This window comes from Zootoca vivipara, chromosome 10 (genome assembly GCF_965207765.1).
Source record: "Zootoca vivipara chromosome 10, rZooViv2.hap1.1, whole genome shotgun sequence".
Lineage (NCBI taxonomy): Eukaryota > Metazoa > Chordata > Lepidosauria > Squamata > Lacertidae > Zootoca > Zootoca vivipara.
The window spans coordinates 54,526,169-54,548,854 of record NC_142593.1 but is presented as its reverse complement, the minus strand read 5'-3'; the positions used below and the strand labels follow the sequence as shown (position 1 = coordinate 54,548,854).

Sequence of the window (22,686 nt, the reverse complement as noted above, 5' to 3'; positions counted from 1 at the left end):
TGCGTCCTGCACATCTGCCTTCTCCCCAAGCGCCAGCCTCTGCCGTTGCGCCTCTCCCGGCTCCCACGTGGGGCTCTGGCGACCGCTCGCTCGCCCCTTTTGTGTGTCCCCGGCCGCGCCGCGCCGCGCCTCCCTCCTTCGGCTTCCTGTTTCTCCATCCTCCGGTTGCGCGCGCGCCTGCTGAAACCCAGCCTTCCTGCAAGCCCTGCCTCCAATTGCTGCGCGATCTCCTTCTTTGGTGGAGGGGAGAGGGAGGGAAAGAGGGAGAGAGAGAGAGGGAAGGAGAGAGAGAGAGGGAGGGACCCCAGGGTAAGCTGCAGCCCACCCCCATCCCCCTCCTGATTGGGCCTCCTCCTTGCCAGGGCTGGAGACCATATAAAGGGAGGGGAGGGGAGGGGAAAGCGCGCGCGGGGAGGAGGGGAGAGAAGCGCAAAAGGCACCAGCCGAGCCCAGCGCAAGGCCTCCCTCCCATTGGCTGCGATTCCCTTTGTGCGCCAGGCAGCTGCGAGCCTCAGCTCTCTATTTGAATGTATACAGGGCACTGGGAAGGGACCATTTCCATGGGCCATCTGTCTTACTCTAGCCCGCAGCAGCAGCAGCAGCAGCAGCCTCTCCAGAAACAGCAGACGCCAGCACTGCCAAAACCATCACCATCGCCACCGAGGAGGAGAAGGAGGAGGACCCCCGCCGCCGCTGCCGCCACCACCACCATCACCGAGGGATAGTTCCAGCCCCAGGGGACCACAGCAGCTGGCCAGGATGGTTTTGGTACACGTCGGCTATCTTGTTCTTCCAGTGTTTGGCTCTGTGCGAAACAGAGGTATCTCTTTATCTGTGCATTTTCTGGTGGGGTGGGGTTGGGGGTGTGTGGAGGGGCGGCTGTAGGGATGAGGAGAGAACAACCCCCTTCCCCCCCCCAAAAAATGACCTGGATGGTTTGGTGATGGTTCTAATGGAAGCCACTGGTTGTGTTGCCTTCTTACATACAATTGGCAGAGAGGCGAAGGGGAAGTGGGGAAAAAGGTGTGTGAGAGAGAGAGAGTGCGGAGGGGGGGAGCAGAGCAAGTGTAGTGCATTTGGGAAAGGGGGATGAGGGGCAGAGAGAGGGCAGCATCTCCTAGTGGTGTTAGGGGACCCGAGAAGCGCAAGGAGAGGAAGCAATCTGTAAGGAATCGGGGCGGGGGGGGGGAGAGAGAGAGAGAGATGAGAGAAAGAGATGGAGAAGCGGTGGGAAGAAAGAGGAGCCGGGAGGGGGCTAGGGAATGAAAGAAGAGGCGAAATGGGTGGGGGGAGAAAGGGCACGAAGTGGGAAGGGACGTAGGGGATTGTGTGTGTGTGAGTGAGAGAGAGAGAGCGCGAGCAGGTGGGGAGATACCTCGTTAGCAGGAAGGAAAATGTACCAGGATCGGAGATGGCAGGGAGGAAAATCTTAAGTGCATCCAAGCGGTGGGCTGGTGTTTTTGTTTTGAGAAACAAGCCTTGTGTTCTTCTTTAGAGATCTTGGATTGCATTTCAGAGCGATCTCACCTTTTATGTAGAATAATGTATATCTCCCCCCCCCCAGCCCCAGTGCCCAGTTAACTCCATTTTATATATTATGGCGAGCCCCTCCCCTTTTTCTCCCTCCCCTTCCCCCCTTCCCACCTGACAAATATAGATCCATGCCTGCGAGGAGCACTAAACTTGCCCCTTTCTATATATGCAGATTCTAGGGAAGTTTACGTGGTGGTTGGTGTGGTCGGAAACCGGAGGGTTTTACTTGATGCCCATAAGATATAAATCCAGGATCCAGGATTTTTTGGGCTTTTTTGGTGTGTGTGTCTGTGCGCGTATTTTATTTTATTTTTTAAATAATTGTCTTATATGTGCTCCCAAGCCCCTATAAAACGAAAAGCAAATTATGAGCTCATGATGAGGCCAGCTGGTCTCATCCCTCGCTCTGCCTTCTGGTGAACTCTGTTCAGCCTCTTTTGTCTTCTCCCCCCCCCCTCCAAATATACTTATCCAGTGGATTTTAATCCTTTTTGAGGGGGGTTCGGGAATCCTCCAACCCAGCCCTCCCCCTCTCTTTTTTGTGAGGTTTGACATAGGAGTCTGTGCATTCCCCCCTCCAACACCCCACTTTTTTCCTTATGACATTTGAACAGTTTCTAATATCCAGCCCTCTCCATTCACAGCAGTGTGTCTCTCGATCTGAGATGCACCCCAATTGCCTAGACGGAAATCCAAATTAACAGCAATTATTTTCCATCTCTGGATTTGAATTTAATATGGGATGTGTATATGGCCATTCATTGCACATTTCCTGCAAGCTCCCCGGTTCCCTCCCATTCCTATATAGCCTTCACGGACACCGGTTTTGATCCTCTGCTTCCTTTTTCTTTTTTTGGAACAATTTGTCCTCCTTCATTCCATGTATTTTCTTTCAATCAAATTGAGGATGCATTTAGATGTCATGGTTGGTTCCTTCCCCGCACCCCACCCGACACCCCCTTTCTCTAAGAGCCATTCTTGCCTTAACTATATAATCTCCTTTCCCACCATGCCTGCCTCCTCCCCTTCTGTGGCTCACGGCTGATCGAACCCCTAGGAGAGAACAACAGCAACAAAATCTCCCCGTTTAATTAAAGCAACGAAATAATATAGTCCATTTTCCTAGTAAGCCAGGGCACTGTGCTAATCTCTGCTAAGACGCGACTCACCAGTGAGGTGTGGACAGTTAATAGACACCCCCCCTCCCATAAGAGAAAGAGCTCTAAGACCCTAAGGCGAGACTCCTGCCATTGTGCTCCTGAGACCTGTGGGTTTCACCCGCCACCCAAATCTCTTTGGGCTGCATCATTCTTAGGGCCAAATCCCGATCTCTGTGAAACACGGGTGAGGAGATGGAGGGTGTTAAAAAAAGTGGGCTCCCAAGACACCGGTCGAAACAGGCATCAGCATCCACCCACCCCCCTCCCCAGCCTCGCACATCCCTCATTCTGCTGCTCTTGCCTTTCCTCCCCTTTGCCCCTCCCTCCCCCCCCACTGTACATGTGTATGTACATAACAGCTTAGTTTCCGCACATAGTGGCATTTTCTATTTCCTTTAATTGCAGCCTCTTCTGGTGTGGTGTTGGTGGTGGTGGTGATGATGATGATGTTGATGATGGGATGACGACATTTTTTTGCATTGATCCAAATTTTTCTTTCTTTGTTTGTTTCCAAATTTATTTTGTTTCCTCATCTGTGTAGATCAGTGAATGGTCAACCTGCTGCCCCTTCCGTTGCCTTGTAGTTTTCTGCCTCTGCATTTAGCTCTAATGTTGACACCCCCACCCCCTTCTTTAACCATTTCCTGTATCCATCTGAGGAACTGCACTGGCCTTTTAAGCTGAAGTATCCTCTTTCGGTGGTGGTGGTGTTGCTGCAAAAACCGGGGGTGGGGGGGTGGGGGTTTGTTGTTGGCTGGGAGGAGGAGCTGGTGATATTTTAAAGCTGGAATGCTGCCTCCCTCCCTCGCCTGCTCAGTTATCCTTGCATGACTTGAAAATGCAAAGGATTATTTATTTATTTTGGAAGCAAAGAGAGAGAGAGAAGGCACTGTTTGATCACTTCCAAAAATTATGCTTCTCTGCAAAATATGATACTGATGTAGCCAAGGGCTTCTTCCTCAACAATTATGGTTTCTAATAATAATAATAATAATAATAATAATAATAATAATAATAATAATACCAGCCAGCAGGCTGTAATTTCAAATTCATGTGTCATCTGGGAGAAAGGGGAAAAAATTGCTTGTGTTCTTTTCCTCTGGGGAGAAGCGCTAGGAACAATAGATCTCACCTCTCTTTGGGTCTCATTGGCTTCCGAACACACCCACTGAGGAACTAAGGTTCTGGGTTAGGTTGTATTTGCCCCTGCTAAAAACCACCCAAGACTTTCTGACAGAGGATACTGAGGCTTAAAGCTGAAGTCTTAAACCACCAATCTTCCTGTGAAAAGAAAAAGGAAAGAAAGAAATGGTAGACAGACTGTATGCTTAAACCTGTTTCTCTTTAGCTGTCATTGTAGTAGTCTAGAAAAGGGGGGCAGGCCATTTTCCAATATAGCTCTAGTTTTATAACGCCATTTTTGTATCTTCATCCTGTTTAGCTAAGTACATTTGCACTGTAAATTCCTGTTAAGTGGATTCATTTTGCTTCAGTTGGGTGGAGGACAATTTCTTGGGGTTTTTGCTCCCCTTGCCACCCAAATCTCCGCCCTAACCTCTGTTCTTGTATTCGATCTTGGTTTCCCAGGCAAATTGACTTTGGCTTTGAATTTCTTACAAAAGGAAAAGAAACCCTTGAAAATTAAACAAACAAACAAAAACCAACCCTCCCCCCAATCATCTGAAAAAAAAGGCTCTGCGAATGAACACCTTCTTTCGTTTGGGAGCGCATCGTAAATTACACATAGATACACACTCACAGACTCGCACACCTCTCTCTCCTCACCCAAATTCCTCCCTTCCCAACAGTTGACCTCCATCCATTCCCTTTGCAAGCTGAACACCAAACAAGCACCCACAAAACTCCCTAACAAAAACCGACCTGTCCCATGTTTTTCTTTTATCGTAACACAAAACATCCCCCCATACACGCACCATTTAAACACACACACACACACACACACACACCCATATTGGGTGGCAATTTGGATCCAACCCTTCTCTTTTGGAAGGGCCCAGGGGGGCGGGGAACCAAAACATGCAAACTAACGAAAAGGAGGAAAGAGAAAAAGAAAAACAGAGGAAAGTGGAATGCTTGCTTAGCAAAATGGTTTTCCATTCAACAGGGATAACATTTCTCTCTGCTGTGCTGAATTTTTTACTTCCTGTTCTTATTTTGTGGGTAAATTTTTTTCTGTATTCAAATATCCTTTGGTTGTGTATTTCTTCCACCTTTTTTCTTGTACTAAAACTTGAAGCATGGTCTGTATTTTTTTACATTACCTAGTTTTTTCTGATGTAAAATCTCTCTCCGTAGAGACATACCCTGCTGAAATGTAATGTGCAGTAGCTGAAACATCTTATTCATTGTATGCTGCTTCCGTTCTGTTGCCCTTCCACGGCATGGTGGGCCCCTGTTGCCTTTTGTATTGTGTGCATGACAACATTGTTACAACACAGTTCCACTAATACTAATATACAATCTCTCAATAAAGAAACTAGTTTTCCTATATTAACCTAGTGTGCTTTTTCTATTGCTGTCCCCCACCCCATTTATTGTTGTATTCCTGCTGTTTTAGATTATTTCCCCCTCTCCTGCCCCTGCTTCTCCACCCCCACCTCCTCCCCCATTTGAGTGAATGGATCTTTTTTTTCTCAGGGAGGGGGGGGGAGTGCCACCAATATTGGGTTGGAGGGGGCGGAGTAGGGAGTGTGAATGTTCTTTCTCCCATATCTACCTTCAAGCATTCTATAACCTGTGAATACCAACTCTCTCTCTCTCTCTCTTTCTCTCTAGATACCCTGTTTCTCATATTTTAAGACATACCCATAAAATAAGCCATAGCAGGATTTTTAAGCATTCAAGGAATATAAGCCATACCCCGAAAATAAGACATAGTGATAGGCGCAGCAGCAATGCCGGCCGTGGCAGGAGGAGGAGGAAAAAAATAAGACATCCCTTGAAAATAAGCCATAGTGTGTTTTTTTGAGGAAAAAATAAATATAAGACGTGTCTTATAATATGAGAAACACGGTACACATCCTATATTATCTTTCCTCTCCCTAGTTGGAGATGACTCTCTAATTGAGGTGTGCCAGCCTTTTGCCAAGCTGCCCCCCCCACCCCCGGCCAGGTATCCTGAACATCTGGAGGGTGCCAGGTTGGCAAAAGGCTGGTCCTCAGAGTGCCCAAGATGAAAATGTAGAGAGGTATGCATATAAATTCACACACGGGTGAAAATTCCAAAACTGTTAAACACAGGAGGAGCTTTCTAGCGGCTGCAAAATCCCAACCAGAGGTTATGTGCTGAACACCACACCAGGTTGCTAATGAGGGTGAACAATGACACCAAAGTGGATGGGGCTGGGGAGAGAGAGAAAATATATTGACAAATAGCCACTGATTATTTTTTTAAAAAGTATCCCCCTCCTCTTCACGAGCCTGCCTTTTGAGTTTGAGGATGCGTGTTCAGTCCTGTAGGTAAAAACCTCTAGTCGTTGGTATCTAAGGATGACCTTGGAAAGACGGAGGGGTGGGAATGGAAGTGGGGGTATGGACAGGTGTGGGTTGCAAATGGATCCCTTAAGACGTTAAATTCTCCCCCTGGCGTTGCCATACGCCACTCGCAGCCAAAGACTCTGAAAGAAACAGCACTAGATAGACCTTTAAACTATTATCTTGCCCAGGGCAAACCAAAGTGGCTTACAACCAAACTAGACACCCATGCCATCTTAATTTCCCCTCTATTTATCAATGAACCAGCCTTTAGACAGCTGTCTTTGTGTGTGTGTGTTTCTGTGCGTGTTTACATCTATGCAACACATACATGTGCAAAGCAGGTACCAAAGAACATCCCCCCCAAAACCTATTCACAGTGCAATCTGATTCATGCCTACTCGGAAGTAAGCCCCGCCTGTTTCCAGTGGGGCTTACTCTCAGGGAAGTCTGTGCAGGATTGCAGTCCTGGAGGATTATGCCCCAAACCGGCAGCCTCGGTGAAGGGGGCACCCTTATGTAACCCCTTGGTCTTGTCTTCCGCTGCCTATGTGCCGGGAGAGAATTCAGGGCTAGACAAAAGAAAGCCTAACCTCCGTCTCCCCTAAACAAAACCAGGGAGGGGAGGGGCGGGGAAGAGAAGGTAAAAGGTTATTGGGTTCATCCCTCTCCCGCCGTCTTTCATTCAGGTGGGGCGAAGAATAAATCCAGTTTGTGTTAAAATGTTCGAGGCCATGCCAATGGTCTTGGAGAGGGAGGGTGGGTGGGAAGAAAGGAGATTTAAAACCAAGTGGAGAAAATAAGCAGCTTTGTAGGAGGCGTCCCAGTTTGGGGGTGCAGGTGGCCAAGCCCCTTTCCTCCTGCCTCCATCCTTCCTGCTTCATGCACCTTTCCCCATGTATATCCTTAGTCAATCGTTTGGCCATTGCCTCCCTCCTTGTTTGACCATACGCAAGACACATCAGACATATTGCTTCTCCTCTCTCCCCCCCTCCTTCCGAATGTAGTGTATGCTCTCTAGGCCTTTGTTCTTGACGCTGTCCTAAGCCAGGTCTGGCAGCTTAGCTGTTTGCTGTGACACACATCCATATTATTATCACACATGTGTTTTTTTAAAATATATATATATATAAAAAAAAAACCAGAGCCAGGCTGTGCTAGCTTGCATGAAAGAAAGAAATATCTCTAGATGCATGCTTTTTGCAAAGCCGTGTGTGTGTGTGTGTGTGTGTGTGTGTGTGTGTGTGTGTGTGTGTGTAGAGGGAGGATGAGGCTGGCCATCCTTTAATGATGTGATTTTTTTTTAAATCCCCCCCCTCCTTCCCTTCCTCTCCCCCTTCTGCCTTTCTACCCACCCTCCCACAATATAACCATTTTGATTTTCCTTTGGGGAATGAGAAGCCATAAACACAAGCCACCCACCTCGCCAGAGGTATCTGGTTCCTGGCTCCGGCCAGAGGGGAATATATAAGACTACAACAGCTGTTCCCACCCCACGCTACTCCCCACCTCACCCCACCTCACTCGACTCCGGCTTTTGTTCAGATAGCAGCAGTTTCGCTGCATCAACAGATAACCCTCCACCAGATCTGGTCCTAGAGATTAATGCCCACGCAGATCAAAACGGTTCCTTTGCTGCAGCTTGGAGAGAGTTTCAGTGCTCTTAATAAGGCCGGAAAAGCTGCTCGGTTAATAGGAAGTCATGCTAAGTCATTTGTCATCCGAGTACCACGGCTGACCTATCTCGCCAGAAGCACATTCTTATGAGAGCACAGGTGTATCTTTGCCACATCTCGCCATTAAACAACCCGAGGCCTCCATAGTTCATCATTCATTGAATGCATCTGCAACTGACCTGCCACAAGTCTTGGATATTCCGGTTTCCCCGCCCTCTTTTGTTTCGTTGACACTGAGTGTGAAATGTCTTGACAAGCACAGACCTCTGCCCTTGCTGTGGGCGTGAATGCTTACACCATATTAGGTTTCCTGGAGTCTTATCTATCTATCTATCTATCTATCTATCTATCTATCTATCTATCTATCTATCTATCTGGGGCACCGTAACCTAGCCAGGTCCCCCACCATACACCTGAGGGTCCCTAGGATGCACTTCGTGTGGTTGATGAGAAATAATTCTGGAGGCAGAGCTGGGGGTATTCCTTTGTCCATGTGTTCAGTTCAATGTGGAAGAACTTGGCACCCTGAGATTTCGTTTTAAACAAGCAGACATGTTGCTAGTCCTTGTGGTTGAAGGTTGGAAATGTGTGCGGGTCTGCCAGATGTTCAGAAACTAGCAGCGACATTATGCTATGCATGTTTACTCTGGCTGCAATCCTATTGCCTACTTGGAAGGAAGTCCCATAGAACTGAATGGGACATATGTCTGAGAAGTCATGGATAGGATTGTACTGTTGGTCCCACTGCACACAATGGACTTTACATGCAGGTAAGTGTGTCCAGGATCACTGTTTTCCGAACATGGGTTGTAGGTGTTGCCTTTCTAACATAATGCGATTGTTGTTGTTCCTTTTTTAAAAATAATAATAAATAATCATGTTGTCTGAGCACTCACATTACCCTAGGCTGGGTTAAGTCTGACAGATATAGGGCGCATTGCGCAGGGAGCATAGCCTTGTGAACACTGTCGAAATGAGTCAGACCTCTGCAAACAGAGTTCTTGGGCTTCTTCAATCCAGGTCAACATACAGTGGCCACATATGTGTTGGCCAGAAAAAAAGGACAAAAGAGAGGACAGATTTGCATCAAATTAGCATTTGCTAATTTCTGTGTGTATACACACTTTTGGGAATGATTACTGCAATTCAAGTCTAGTGGTACCTTGGTTCTTGAACAGCTTAGCTGACGAACAAATTGGCTCCCGAAAACCTGGAAGTAAGTGTTCTGGTTTTCGAATGTTTTTTGGAAGCCGAACATTTGATGCGGCTTCCCCCTGAGTGCAGGAAGCTCCTGCAGCCCATCGGAAGCTGCGCCTTGCTTTTCAAACGGTTTGGGGGGAGTCGAATGGACTTCCAGAATGGATTAAGTTTGAGAACCAAGGTTCTAATGTAGATGTAAATACAGGTTGACATGGTGGAGAAGACATTGACCCTGTGGCCTCAGTCTGCTATCCAGTCAGTACAGCAGCACAAGACTTTTAATCTCAAGGTTGTGGGTTTGGGCCCCAGCAAAAAAGATTCTTGCATTGTTGCAGGGGGTTGGACTAGATGACCCTCATGGACCCTTCCAATTCTACAATTCTGTGTTGAGTGGCCACTTCAAGGTCTTTGATATCTCCACCTACCATTCTTTGACTTGAAACCAGACTCGGACTGGGCAGGCCTTCAAATAGAGAACTGTCTGTTGCAAAATGGAATAAATGTTGCCCATTTCAACTGCAAAAGGGGCTCTAGTGGCATGCCCTGATTTCTTTCTTTCTTTCTTTCTTTAAAAAAAAAGGAATATATGGGATCTGTAGTGTGCCTTATGTCACATGACAGGAGCTGGAGTGTTCTCTAAAATGGGAGACTAATCATATTCAATGGATATTCTTGATCAGGTCGAGGACCTGAGAAGTGGATCTTGAGCAGAGATGAAATCCCCCTGCTTGGTCATCCGAGGAACAGACCTGGAGCCCTCTTGGATGATGCAATCCCATGCAACGCCTACTCAGAAGTAAGCCCTACTGAGCTCAATGGGACTTCACAGTGCAATCCGATCCATGTCTGCTCAGAGGTAAGTCCCACTGAGTTCAGTAGGGCTTACTGCCACACGTAAGTGTGTATAGGATTGTAGCCGAAGGGACTTCTTTTTTTCTTCTTCTTAGCATTTCAATCCCAAATAGGGGCACTGGTTTTCATTCTGCTCAGCGCTGTGTGCAGGGTTCCACTAGCGTACAAGCACATCACACAAATGTGGCATTTCTATCTTGGGTTTGGCAAGCAGCACCACAATGTGTAGGCATTTATTTCTTTTCTTTTTAAGCAATCGATTCTCTCCCTTGAAAGGGCCAAGGAAGTTTTGCAAGCATCTGGGCCATCTCTGGCGAAAATGCAGATGAGGTCGTTTGTTTGTCATCACATATCCTGCTTTGTCATTCTCAATGATCACCAGAAAAATAATAACCATTATGCAAATATTATGCCCGGTTGTATATAAGCCAGGAGCTTTCCTTGATGCAGAGATTAGGTTTGTTCAATGTTTGGGGTGGCGGTTAGTTTTATTTCTAGTTCACATCTCCAATGCGCATTCACCTCTGTCCTTGCAAACAAGAACTAGGACCACCAAATCAGAGCTCCATTGCACCCTGAACCAAGAACTCCTGGTGTCAGTAGGGTGAGCTCATTGTGGTCTTTGTGGATGCTATTTCTGTGGTGTCAATCAAACAGACCTTCTTTGCAACCTGCTATGACAAATCAGAGAAAGGCAGGGCCGGCACTTCCATTAGGCAGAAGGAGGCGGCTGCCTCAAGCCGGCAGATATTGGATGTCATGAAATGGTGGCAAATTTGCTTTGATATTGTAATTTTACCGTTAGGGAGCGGGAGGGGTGCTTGTGGGATTTCCTGCCTCAGGGGCCCAAATAACATGGGTGGCCTTGGATAGTTTGACCTGTGGGGGAGGGACCATTTCCATGTCCTGAGAGGTGCCGGAACTGAGTTCTGGGGAGTTCCAGCTGAAAAAATGCCCTATCACAAAGCAATGCATTCTGGGAATGGCGGCAGTGACCAGAGTAGCAAGAGGCCAACTAGAGACCAGTGGACACAAGATAACAGGCACTTGATATGCTGTATTTCCTTAAATAAATATTCTTTTGATTAAAAGAAGAAAAGATAACAGGCACTCAAGTTTTACTCCTACTAGGGCTTTAGGAAGGAGGGTGGATTTAAAGGACTAAGCCCGCATCCTTAGTCCGACATATAGATGTTATCTGTAAAAAAAGAGACTGAAATGCATTGGCACATTCTTATTGTCTAGTTACAGGTAGGTAGCCGTGTTGGTCTGACGTAGTCGGAAAAAAAAAATTCCTTCCAGCAGCACCTTTAAAAAAACTTAGTTGGTCTTTAAGGTGCTGCTGGAAGGAATCTTATTATTATCTATCATGATGACATGTATATCCCACCTTTTTCTCCAAGGATCTCAAGGTGGTGTACAATGTTCTCCCTCTCCTCATTTAATCCACACAACAGACCTGTGCAGACCCACATTTAACAACCACAGCAGGTAGGTTAGACTGACAGACAGTGACTGACCCAGGGTCACCCAGTGAGCTTCATGGCCGAGCGGGGATTCGAACCTTGGTCTGCCAGGTCCTTGCCTGACACTCCCTACTACACTGCCTTGGCTAGTTTGGTCAAATAGGGCCAGTTTGGTCCTTGATGTGACATTTGGGGCTATAAGCTGCCTTACAGAAATGCTTTAGGCATCTGCTCCCAACGGATCTCTGGCCACGAGGGGCCTTTTCCATCGCTTCCTAACTGAACCTTAAGTAAAATAATAATCTTGAGATGTTCAGGATTGCACCTGGCCCCCTTCTGCATCCTGTCACTGCTGTGCCCTTCTTCCGAGCCCACGTGATTGGGGGAGGGAAGGTGGTGTTGCTGAAGCCAGGATCGAAAGAACAATTGGAGTCCCACAAACAAATGAATCCTCGAGTCCCATTGGAGGTAGGGAGCGACAGCAGCTTGGAGGAACCCAGGGGAGGGGAGCTCTCAATGAATCTTGGGCAAGCCGTGGAGAGATTCGGCGAGGTAGATTTGGCTGAGGACGTGACTGGGATTGTAGCCAAGCTGTGCCGATTCCCTGCAAAGCAAGGTGGGAGGCAAGTTTAAGGAATCAGTGGTTGCTAGTGGTGATGGCTGCGTTCTACCTCCAACTTTCAGAATGCCTCTGAGCGCCAGTTTCTGGAAACACCAGGAAGGGGTGAGTGCTGTTGCAGGTTTTCCCAGCCCAAGGTCACCCAGTAAGTTTCGTGATGGGGTGGGGCTTTGAATTATGGCCTCCCTAGTCCTAGTCTGACACTCTAACCCAGGGGTCAGCAAACTTTTTCAGCAGGGGGCCAGCCCACTGTCCCTCGGACCTTGTGGGGGGCCGGACTATATTTTTTGGGGGGGAAAGATGAACGAATTCCTATGCCCCACAAATAACCCAGAGATGCATTTTAAATAAAAGGACACATTCTACTCATGTCAAAACACCAGGCAGGCCCCACAAATAAGCCAGAGATGCATTTTAAATAAAAGGACACATTCCACTCATGTAAAAACATGCTGATTCCCGGACCGTCTGCGGGCCGGATTGAGAAGGCAATTGGGCCGGATCTGGCCCCTGGGCCTTAGGTTGCCTACCCATGCTCTAACCACTATTAACAGACTGGAATCAGATATCTTATTGGCCACTGTGAGAACAGGAAGCTGGAGTAGATGGGCCGTTGGCATACTCTCCAATATTTTTCTGATGAAAATAGGGATGTCCTATTCAATAATAATAATACCCTGCCAACTAACCCCCAGCCACTCTCAGCAGCTTCCAACATATATTAAAAACATAATAAAACATTAAACATTAAAAAACTTCCCTATACCAGGCTGCCTACAGATGTTTTCTAAAGGTTGTATCTCCTTGGCTCAGGGGTCACATAACTCCAGAGCTTTAAAAAATATATATGTTTGGGGTACTCTCATTTGGACTCAATAAAATCACCATTTTGTAGTTCAAATTGGGAAAAATAAATACAGTAAATGGACAAAAGTACAAAGATTGACAAAATGTTCAGGGCCATGTGTACCCCTGCGTACCCCCAGAAAGAAAAGCACTGCATAACTCCATAACTTCCAACATTTCTCAAATCAGGAACCAAGATGGCTTCTGTGAATCCAGGACTGCCCCTGGAAAACAAGGACACTTGGAGGGTCTGAGATTTCTGTGGGAAACTGGCAAGCAGGACCTAAGCACAAGAGCATTCTTCCCTCCTGTGGTTTCTGGCAACTGGTTTTCAGAAGCATTTGCCTCCCGTTGTGGATGGGGCCGGTGCTATTATTAGGCCAGCTAGGCAGCTGCCTCGGGCGCAGACCTCAAAGGGGCACAGTACTGACCTTTGAGGAGCACAGTTCGATACAGATGAATTTTGCTTATATCTTATAAATTTCTGATAATACTTTAGACTTGGAAGAACTCCATCACACTTGAAATAGTTCATACAAAGACACCTGCTTTTGAAAATTGAAGTTAGCCTATTTTTTAAGGGGATGTGGAAATGGTTAGCATGGCCTCTAGGGCTCAAAAAACTCTGCCTTCAGCACCGCTGACTAGTAGCCATTGAGAGCTTTATCTTCCATGTGGCCCTTGTGAGGTTGTCCAGAAACTAATGTGTTGTTGGTTAGGGACTTGTTGCCCAGTTCCTATTCCTGTTTAGCCACACATTTGAAGGCTGAAAAGAAAATACACATCCTGACAACCTTAAAATGCGAGTATGTGATTCTTTTAGATATTTTTAATCTTCAAAAAAGAGAGATGTCCTTGGAGGAGGAAATACGATAAATAATTATTAGGATAAAGGGGGGCTCCCCACATGCATGTATGTGATGCCATCACCAGGGGCAGAGGAAGGGGGTGAGGTGGGGGCGGGCTGCACTGGGTGTCACCACTGGGGGGGGTGACAAAATGGCAGGCGGCACTCACCGCGGGGCCTGCAGAGTGCTCGAGCCACGGGTCTGTCCTGGGAGTGACACGGTGGCTTGGGCGCCCGCAGGCTCTACGCTGCCCCAAACAGTCCGCCCGCCACCTCCCCCTCAGCTGTAGGGCAACTGAGTTTGAGGAGGCAGGCAGATTCCTCAGAGGCCCTGCAGAGCACGGCCCTGCCCTTGGGCACAGGGCATGCGCGCTGCCCCAGGCGCCCTATCGGCTTGCTCCACCACTGGCCATCACTTCCGTTGTGGAAACAAAAACCCGAAAGCCATGTTCTCTGCCCCTCTCCACTGCCCCGCAGTCAGGCTACAGAAGCACAGCTCTGGTGCCATGTGGCAGTGCCCTTCTTGTAAGCTTCTGGAGCCATCTGGCCATCTGCTGTTGGAACAAGACAACATGCTAGCCTAGCGGCACCTCAGTCTCATCCAGCAAAGCCATCTTTATTATTCCAATTGCGTCTCTGCATTGGCTTCGAGACAGCAATCCTCCATATCTTTTTATAGCGTTTAACAAATTCCATTAAAACCAATGGGGCTTATTTGTAAGTAAATGTGCTTAGAACCAACCTGTTACGATCGTCGCCATCTCTTCTCTCCCTTTACGTCTTCTGTTTTAGATTACTTTTTGGGGGCGGGTGGGGCAGAAAGATTTTGTGGGAAAGGGACCGTGGGGGTTTAAGCAAGGCTCACCTTCAGATGCTCTTGTTCCAGCACTTGCAACATGCCATTATCTCCGCCTGAATCTTCCTAGAACCATCTTGCGTGCCTCCTTCCACAGTACGGCAAATGGCTAGCATTAAATTCTTTTGTGGAGGACGGGCGTTGGCTCTGCAACACCGCCCCCTCGCACGAAAGGGCAAAATGTTTCATGTGCAGGGAACGCAGGAAGCTTGCACTGAATCAGAGCGCTGCTCCATGTGGCTCAGTATTGTCCACAGCAGCATCTCTCCAGGGTTTCTCTCCCAGCCCTATGCCAGGGACTGAACCAGAGACCTAACAACAACAACACCACCACCAACAACTTGTTATTTATACCCCACCCATCTGGCTGGGTTTCCCCAGCCACTCTGGGTGGCTCCCAACAGAATATTAAAAACACGATAAAACATCAAACATCAAAACCTTCCCTAAACAGGGCTGCCTTCAGATGTCGTCTAAAAGTCAGATAGTTGGGAAGGCGTTCCACAGGGCGGGCGCCACTACCGAGAAGGCCCTCTGCCTGGTTCCCTGTAAGGATCCCTGACTTGGTTCTGGTGAGGGAACCGCCAGAAGGCCCTCGGAGTTGGACCTCAGTGTCCTGGCTGAACGATGGGGGTCGAGACTCTCCTTCAGGTATTCTGGGCCGAGGCCATTTAGGGCTTTCAAGGTCAGCACCAACACTTTGAATTGTGCTTGGAAACGTCCTGGGAGCAAGGCAGATGCTCTACCGATGAGCGATGGTCCTTCTCTGAGCATTAACCATCTTCCACCATTAGTCATGCTGGCTGGGGCAGGTGAGACTTGGATCCTGAGCTCTTGGCACTTCAGGGCATTTTAATCCCTGATCATTTCCACTGCCCAGGGTGGCAGGGATGCAAAGGAGGGCTGGATCATAGAATTGTAGAGTTGGAAGGGACCCAAAGGGTCATTTAGCGCAACCCCCTGAATATATACAATCCATGCCATCACAGAATACTGCCCTTTCCCGTGAGTATGCTCAGCAACGTTTCATTGAAGCAATCCTATACATCATTCTGCTTTATTCATTATTCCGCTACATTTGCAAACAGCATTCAGCATATGGGATCACGTATAACTGTCCAGATACCATTAGAGGTGGGCTGTAGGCTAGAGCATGGAGACTTTGGGAAAGTGCCTTCCCCATCTTCCTGCCTCCTTTCTCTGGCGCCCCCTACTGTTGGTCTCCTTGCCTCCTGCCCAACCATAGGCAATGGACACCAGGTGCCACTGAGTAAAGGCATTTAAGCCATCTTTGCTATGGGGAGTGAGAAGAATGGACCTGGGGCTGCAATCCTTTTACACATCTATCTTGAGACATCTTGTGGAAAGTGGTTTTTGAGTGGAAAAACACACTGTGCAGTCTACTCAGCAGACAATGACTAGGGGCCCACCCAGACTACACTTTTATTGTTGTTGTTGTTTAGTTGTTTAGTCGTGTCCGACTCTTCGTGACCCCATAGACCAGAGCACGCCAGCCACTCCTGTCTTGCACTGCCTCCTGCAGTTTGGTCAAACTCATGTTCGTAGCTTCGAGAACACTGTCCAACCATCTCGTCCTCTGTCGTCCCCTTCTCCTTGTGCCCTCAATCTTTCCCAGCATCAGGGTCTTTTCCAGGGAGTCTTCTCTTCTCATGAGGTGGCCAAAGTATTGGAGCCTCAGCTTCATGATCTGTCCTTCCAGTGAGCACACAGGGCTGATTTCCTTCAGAATGGATAGGTTTGATTTTCTTGCAGTCCATGGGACTCTCAAGAGTCTCCTCCAGCACCATAATTCAAAAGCATCAATTCTTCGGCGATCAGCCTTCTTTATGGTCCAGCTCTCACTTCCATACATCACTACCGGGAAAACCATAGCTTTAACTATACGGACCTTTGTCGGCAAGGTGATTCTCTGCTTTTATAGCACACAACATAAACCTAGGTTACGAGTAGCAAGTATCAATTATACAACAAGTGTAACCGGCTGCTATAATCAATCACTAATTTATAAACAGATAACACAGAATAACTTAAATAACACAACCATAAACATCATATCGCTCGTGATTCAATCCAACATCAGTTCAATGTATTCAGTCATATGCTGTAGTTCATATTGGGTATCCATATAACATATAAATTGGTTCAGAAGTACTTCCAAATGGATGTATAGTACTTGAGATTTTTGTTCACCACTACCAGGAATATATAGTTTGGAATATACTGTGTTTGAGTCTGAGTAAGAGTCTCCTCCAGCACCATAATTCAAAAGCATCAATTCTTCAGCGATCAGCCTTCTTTATGGTCCAGCTCTCACTTCTCACTATGGAAGGCATAAAAGGTAAAGGGATCCCTGCAAATTGCCATGCACCCGGGGGCTGTGGCATCACGACGCATGCGTCATTACGTGGCGGGGTATCGCTGCCCCCCCGCACCTCCAAAGCTGCCCGCCACGCCTCCAGGCCAGCTACAAAACTCCAGGTAGAAAGCCCGCTCAGCGTGCCCAGGGCGTATCGCCCCTGCCCCCCGCTTGCTCCGCCCCTGGCCGAGGGAGCCGGCGTACAGCTTCCAGGTCATGTGGCCAGCCTGACAAAGCCTCTTCTGGCGAACCAGAGCAGTACACTGAAACGCCGTTTACCTTCCCGCTTGGAGTGGTACCTATTTATCTTACTTGCACTTTGACGTGCTTTTGAACTGCTAGGTTGGCAGGAGCTGGGACCGAGCAACGGGAGCTCACCCCGTCGCAGGGATTTGAACCGCCAACCTTCTGATCAGCAAGCCCTAAAAGCACAAATTGAAAACAAACAAACCGCTTGGCATAAAAAGTTCCAGGATTTTTGCAGGAAACCCTGTGGCATGCACAGATCACGGCCGAAAGCAGTAGAGCCGCCCCAGAACGTTTGCAAGCACACACAGAGTGTTGAAAATGCCGTTCTGTATAACTGCCCTGATAGCATAATGAGAGCAAATCATGATGGAAGCGCGATTGAAAAGGAAGTCTGGAGACTCCCTCAGGGAGACTCAAAGGAGCTGAGCTCTTGCAAAGGCTTTCAGGAAAGAGAGAGTGGGAGGAGGCTCTGTGAGTGAGCACCTTCTTCGATAAGATCTGTCAGCTCTGTGGGGATGGGGTTCACTAGATCTGCCAGCAGAGAGGCTGTTTGTAGAGTCACTCATATGTGCTGCTGGTTTGATGAGCTCTGCCAGCAGGCATCTGTTTCGGGACGGATAAATTTTGACAAACTGCTTTCTTCTGCAAGATCTAACACCCTGGATTCTCTCAGTGCTGCACTTTTGAAAAGAGAGCCTCTCTCCTTTCCTGACTTGAACTTTCCAGGCTGAATGTAGGGTGTCTTTGTGCGCCAGCCTGCGTTTGCTACATCCAGACCTGAGGCAGCAGCTGCCGGGTTGGAGTGGTGGATAGAGAGTTTGAACAAGGTCCTAAGTTCAAATCCCTGCCCTGAGTGACCCTGGTGGGCAAGTCACTACTTCTCAGCCTGGTTTTGCAAGTTCCACCTTCTCACATCCTGGTGAGCCTGGCAAAAAATAAGAATATGCATATTTATATTTCCATGCCATGACTGCCTTCAAATCGCAAGAATCGAAAAAAAAAGAATTGAAAAAAAAACTCCCCTGTTTCAAGTTTATGCAGATATTGTGTCACTTGTTTTCAAAGAGACCAGCTGGGAGGGGGAAAGGGAGAGAGGTTAAATCCTGCTCCTTCTTTTGCACCCCAAGCAGTGGATCTGCTTTATTGCAAGCACTGCATTTGTTGTGTGAATGCACGGGGTGGGCTGTGTGAGTGTGTGTAAGATTTTATTTTGCCTTCTGGTTCTCCTAGGACCCCACCAGAGGCGGGGATGGAGGGAGAAATCCAACTCAATTCTCATTTAAAGGCAAACTTACTGAATCTGCAGTTTCCAAAACAATACATGAACTGATGCTTTAGGTGAGATTCCTACATTGCAGGGGGTTGGACTAGATGACACTTGGGACCCCTTCCAACTCTACAATTCTATGATTCAACATTTACACTCCTTGGAATTTTTCAGCGCACTTCTCCACCCAAGTAACTTGCGCAAAATAATAATAATAATAATAATAATAATAATAATAATAATAATAATAATAATATATTATTCATACCCTGCCCATCTGGCTGTGTTTCCCCAGCCACTCTGGCCGGCTTCAAACAGAATATTAAAAATACAATAAAACACCAGACATTAAAAACTTCCCTAAACAGATGTCTTCTAATAGTCAGATATTGTAGTTATTTCCTTGACATCTGTTGGGAGGGCGTTCCACAGGGCGGGTGCCACTACCGAGAAGGCCCTCTTCCTGGTTCTCTGTAACCTCACTTCTCGCAGTGAGGGAACTGGAGCTGGACTTCAGTGTCTGGGCTGAATGATGAGGGTGGAGACGCTCCTTCGGGTATACTGGGCTGAGGCCGTTGAGGGCTTTCCAGGTCAGCACCAACACTTTGAATTGTGCCCAGAAACGTACTGGGAACCCTTGCATGCTCATGCTAATTGGAAGTATTGGTGCCAGGGTTTGGAGAGCACTTGGCCAAGACGGGGGCCTCCTACCCCTGAGTAGAACCACCTCATTCTCATTGCTATTGCTGCTGTCCGTCCTGTGGCCCTGAGCCCAATGTGCACGGCTGCTTGGCATTTCTCAAACTCGGGTCTCCCAACCGGTGGACTACAATTCCCATCATTCCTGACCACTGATCCTGCTAGCTAGGGATGACGGGCAATGCAGTCTAACAACAGGTGGAGATCCAAGTTTGAGAAACAATGGGAAGGAGGGAGCTTATGTAGGCTGTTGCTCATCCTGCAACGCTTGGGAAGTCAAGACACTGCCTTACTCCGAGTTAAGCCATTGGTCTATGTAGCTCAACATTGCCTACACTGACAGGCAGCAGGGTTTCAGGCAGTGTTCTATCCTGGTGGCTTGGGGATCGAGACCCTCTGCATGCTGAGCATGTGCTCAGCTTTGGTCCCGGTCGTGGGATCCCATTCACCCAGTGCTTTACCAACTGCACTGGCTCCCGGTGGAGTACAGGATCAGGTTTAAGGTGCTGGTTTTGACCTTTAAAGCCCTATGTGGCTTGGGACCCTCGTGCCTACGGGGCCGCCTCTCCTGGTATGCCCTGCGGAGGACCTTAAGGTCCACAAACAACTATATTCTGGAGATCCCAAGCCATAAGGTGACTAGATTGGCCTCAACTAGGGCCAGGGCCTTTTCAGTATTGGCCCCAACTTGGTGGAACGCTCTTTCACAGGAGACCAGGGCCCTGCGGGATTTGTCATCTTTCCGCAGGGCCTGCAAGACAGAGCTGTTCTGCCTGGCCTTTGGGTTGGATTCAGTCTGACCCCTGTGTTTCCCTCCCTCATGGTTTGGATTTATGGACTACTTAAAATGAGGCTGCATTTTAAATTTTAATATTGTATTTTAATCTGTATTTTAATTAATTGTTTTCTTTTCTTTTATGTCTTACTGTAATTTTATTGGTGTTAGCCGCCCTGAGCCTGGTTTTGACTGGGGAGGGCGGGGTATAAATAAATTATTATTATTATTGTTATTATTATTATTATTATTATCTGTTTGGACGCAGAGGGTGAGCAGTCATTGGCAGCAAGGAGAAAAGAGTAGCAGTAGGGGCTGTCCTACCATTGGGCAGAGTGAGGCAGTTGCCTCAGGTGGCAAATGCTGTGGGGCAGGCGGTGGAGATCCATAGTGAGCTGTTCAGAGGACAGAGCTGTGTGTATCATCACACAGTTGGCCCTACTGCCGCTATGCTAGCCTGCTGTCCTCAGGCGCTGTGGGAAACAGAGCACTGGTGGGAAGGGATGGAGGGCATCATCCTGTCCTCAGCCTGCAAAATGTCTGGTGCTCTTGGGGTTGGCGGGGGGCGTCCTGCCGGAGCATGGGTCTTGGCCTGTGCACAACGATGTTGGCTGCTGGAGCCAGCCTTTGTTAGATACTGGTCCTGGTTCGCCTTCATTCTGGGCAGAGTCACGGCACGGTTGCCTTTCCGGGGACATCTTCGTTAACTCCCGATGACTTCCTCTGTGGATCATTAACTCTGATGAAACAACAGGCAGTATCTGCCTTTGTGCTCTTTCATCTGAAGGACTGGGAAACTCCGCAGGAGTGATTATATTATTTCAAGTGCATGCAGCCCAGGAGTGATTGTCCTGCCAGTGGTTTGGAGGGGTCTCCTTCCTCCTCCTCCTCCTCATTGTGCATTTAATTGCCACAGATTTGTAAGGGAATCTGAGCTGTAGTACTCACCGGCCGTAAAAAGGGGACGATGGGGATCAATTCCGGATCAAGCGTTCACCTGGAGGCAGTGCTGAAATAGCACAATGGAGGTTGCAATGAACTAAGGGTGGACAGTCTCAGTGTCTCATTCTTTTTCAACCTGAAGATCAGTTCACCACATTTCCACATTTCCACATTGTGATTTGTTTCTGTGGAAACTGACCAGCAATTTAATACGCATTTCTCTCAATATTTTCCGCATGAAATCTTGCTCCGTATGCACATTTTTGCAGGTTGTTCCCCTTAATACAACACATACAGTGGTGCCTCGCTTAACGAATGCCCTGCTTAACGAAATTTCCGCTTAATGAAAGGATTTTTCGAGCAGAGCTTGCCTCACTAGACGAATGCGTTTTACGAAAAATTCGTCTAGCGAATCGCGGTTTCCCATAGAAATGCATCGAAATTCAATTAATGCGTTCCTATGGGCAAAAAAAAAGTAAAAAAAAAATCAGTGCATTCCTATGGGATTCGCTAGACGAATTTTTCGCTATAAGAAAAGACCCGTGGAACGAATTAATTTCGTCTAGCGAGGCACCACTGTATTCCATTAACGCATGCATTTCACGGTCTCTCTCTTGTAACGCATTCATTTATGTGCATATCTTTTGTGGGCAAGGATTGAAGAACTGCATCACAAAAATGGCACGAGAGAGCACAAATTAGAAACGGGCCAGGTCTTCCTCATCTCTATGAGCCCCTGTCCCGCCACCACAGTTAGCAATCAGCATGAATCGGGTCCACCCATGTGACGCCAGGCGACCCATTTTTGCATGGTGCTGTGGATGTTGCAATGATGTCAGGTGATTGGCAGTTGGGTGGCCACACCCACCTGTCAAACATGGCCTGCGGGCGGGGGAGGGGAGATAAGAACCCACCTTTCTAATGGGATCAGCTTCCCTACTTTTGGCCTAGAGCAGGGACGCCCAACTCCCAAGAGACTGCAATCTACTCACAGAATAAAAGACTGGCAGCGATCTACCTCTTTTTTGGGAGTTCAGGTCAAAGTTGTTGAGCTTTTTTAGGGAGGAAAGTCAAAGTTGTTGACCTTTTTTTAGAGGGGCACCTCAACAATGTTGAGCTTTCATTAGGGAGGAAAGGAAAAAGTCGCTCACCAAAAGATCGAGCAGGAAACAAACAGCCTCACAGCAAAACTCCGTCTTCCGTTCTAGTGATCAGGCGCAAATGGAGAATGGGGCGAGGGGGCGGGACCATTTCCTCTTTCCCCCTGCAAAGGAAAAAGAGCCCCTGATAGACTGCGATCGACCCAAACGTCCCTGGGATCGACCAGTCGATTGTGGTTGACCGGCCGGACATCCCTGGCCCAGAGCATCCAGCATGGCAGTTCTCCAATTTCTTGGGTCTGAGAGAGGTGGGGAGGCAGCCTGTTCTGGTTGGGGTTTCTATCCCCTAGAAGGCACATACCTGAAGTTTGGGGGTCCTCCTGGATCTGCCACTGTCATTGGCGGCTCAGGTGATTTCATGGCTAGGAGTTCCTTTTCCCAGGTCCAGCTTGACAGCCCCTGTTGAACAGAGATGGCTTGGCCACCGTACTCTATGCTGCGGTAACTTTCATACTGGATTGCTGCAATGTGCTCCATGTGGGGCTGCCCTTGAAGATGGCATGGAAACTCCAACTGTTCCAAGAAGCAGCAGCCTGATTACCGTACTAGCTGGAGTTCCATTTAGATATCACATAACACCCGCCCCCCCTTTTTTAGAACAGATGCCAGTTTGTTTTTTGGTCTCATTCAAGGTGCTCCCATTAGTGTTTAAGCCATGGGTAGGCAA

The 22,686-nt window shown here is 47.9% G+C and overlaps 1 protein-coding gene across 2 annotated transcripts in view; it reads left to right on the top strand.

The window, feature by feature from the left end:
* Positions 1–220: 220 nt before the first annotated feature.
* Positions 221–22,686, top strand: part of ARK2C (arkadia (RNF111) C-terminal like ring finger ubiquitin ligase 2C) — a 73,247-nt gene continuing 50,781 nt past the window's right edge. Inside the window, exon 1 of one of the 2 annotated variants that reach the window (XM_035100848.3) lies at positions 221–820. In XM_035100848.3, the coding sequence (XP_034956739.1) occupies positions 760–820 (61 nt within the window). In that variant the 5' untranslated portion in view covers positions 221–759. The remainder of the gene's footprint in view (positions 821–22,686) is intronic. The other variant, XM_088652698.1, reaches the window with a different exon arrangement.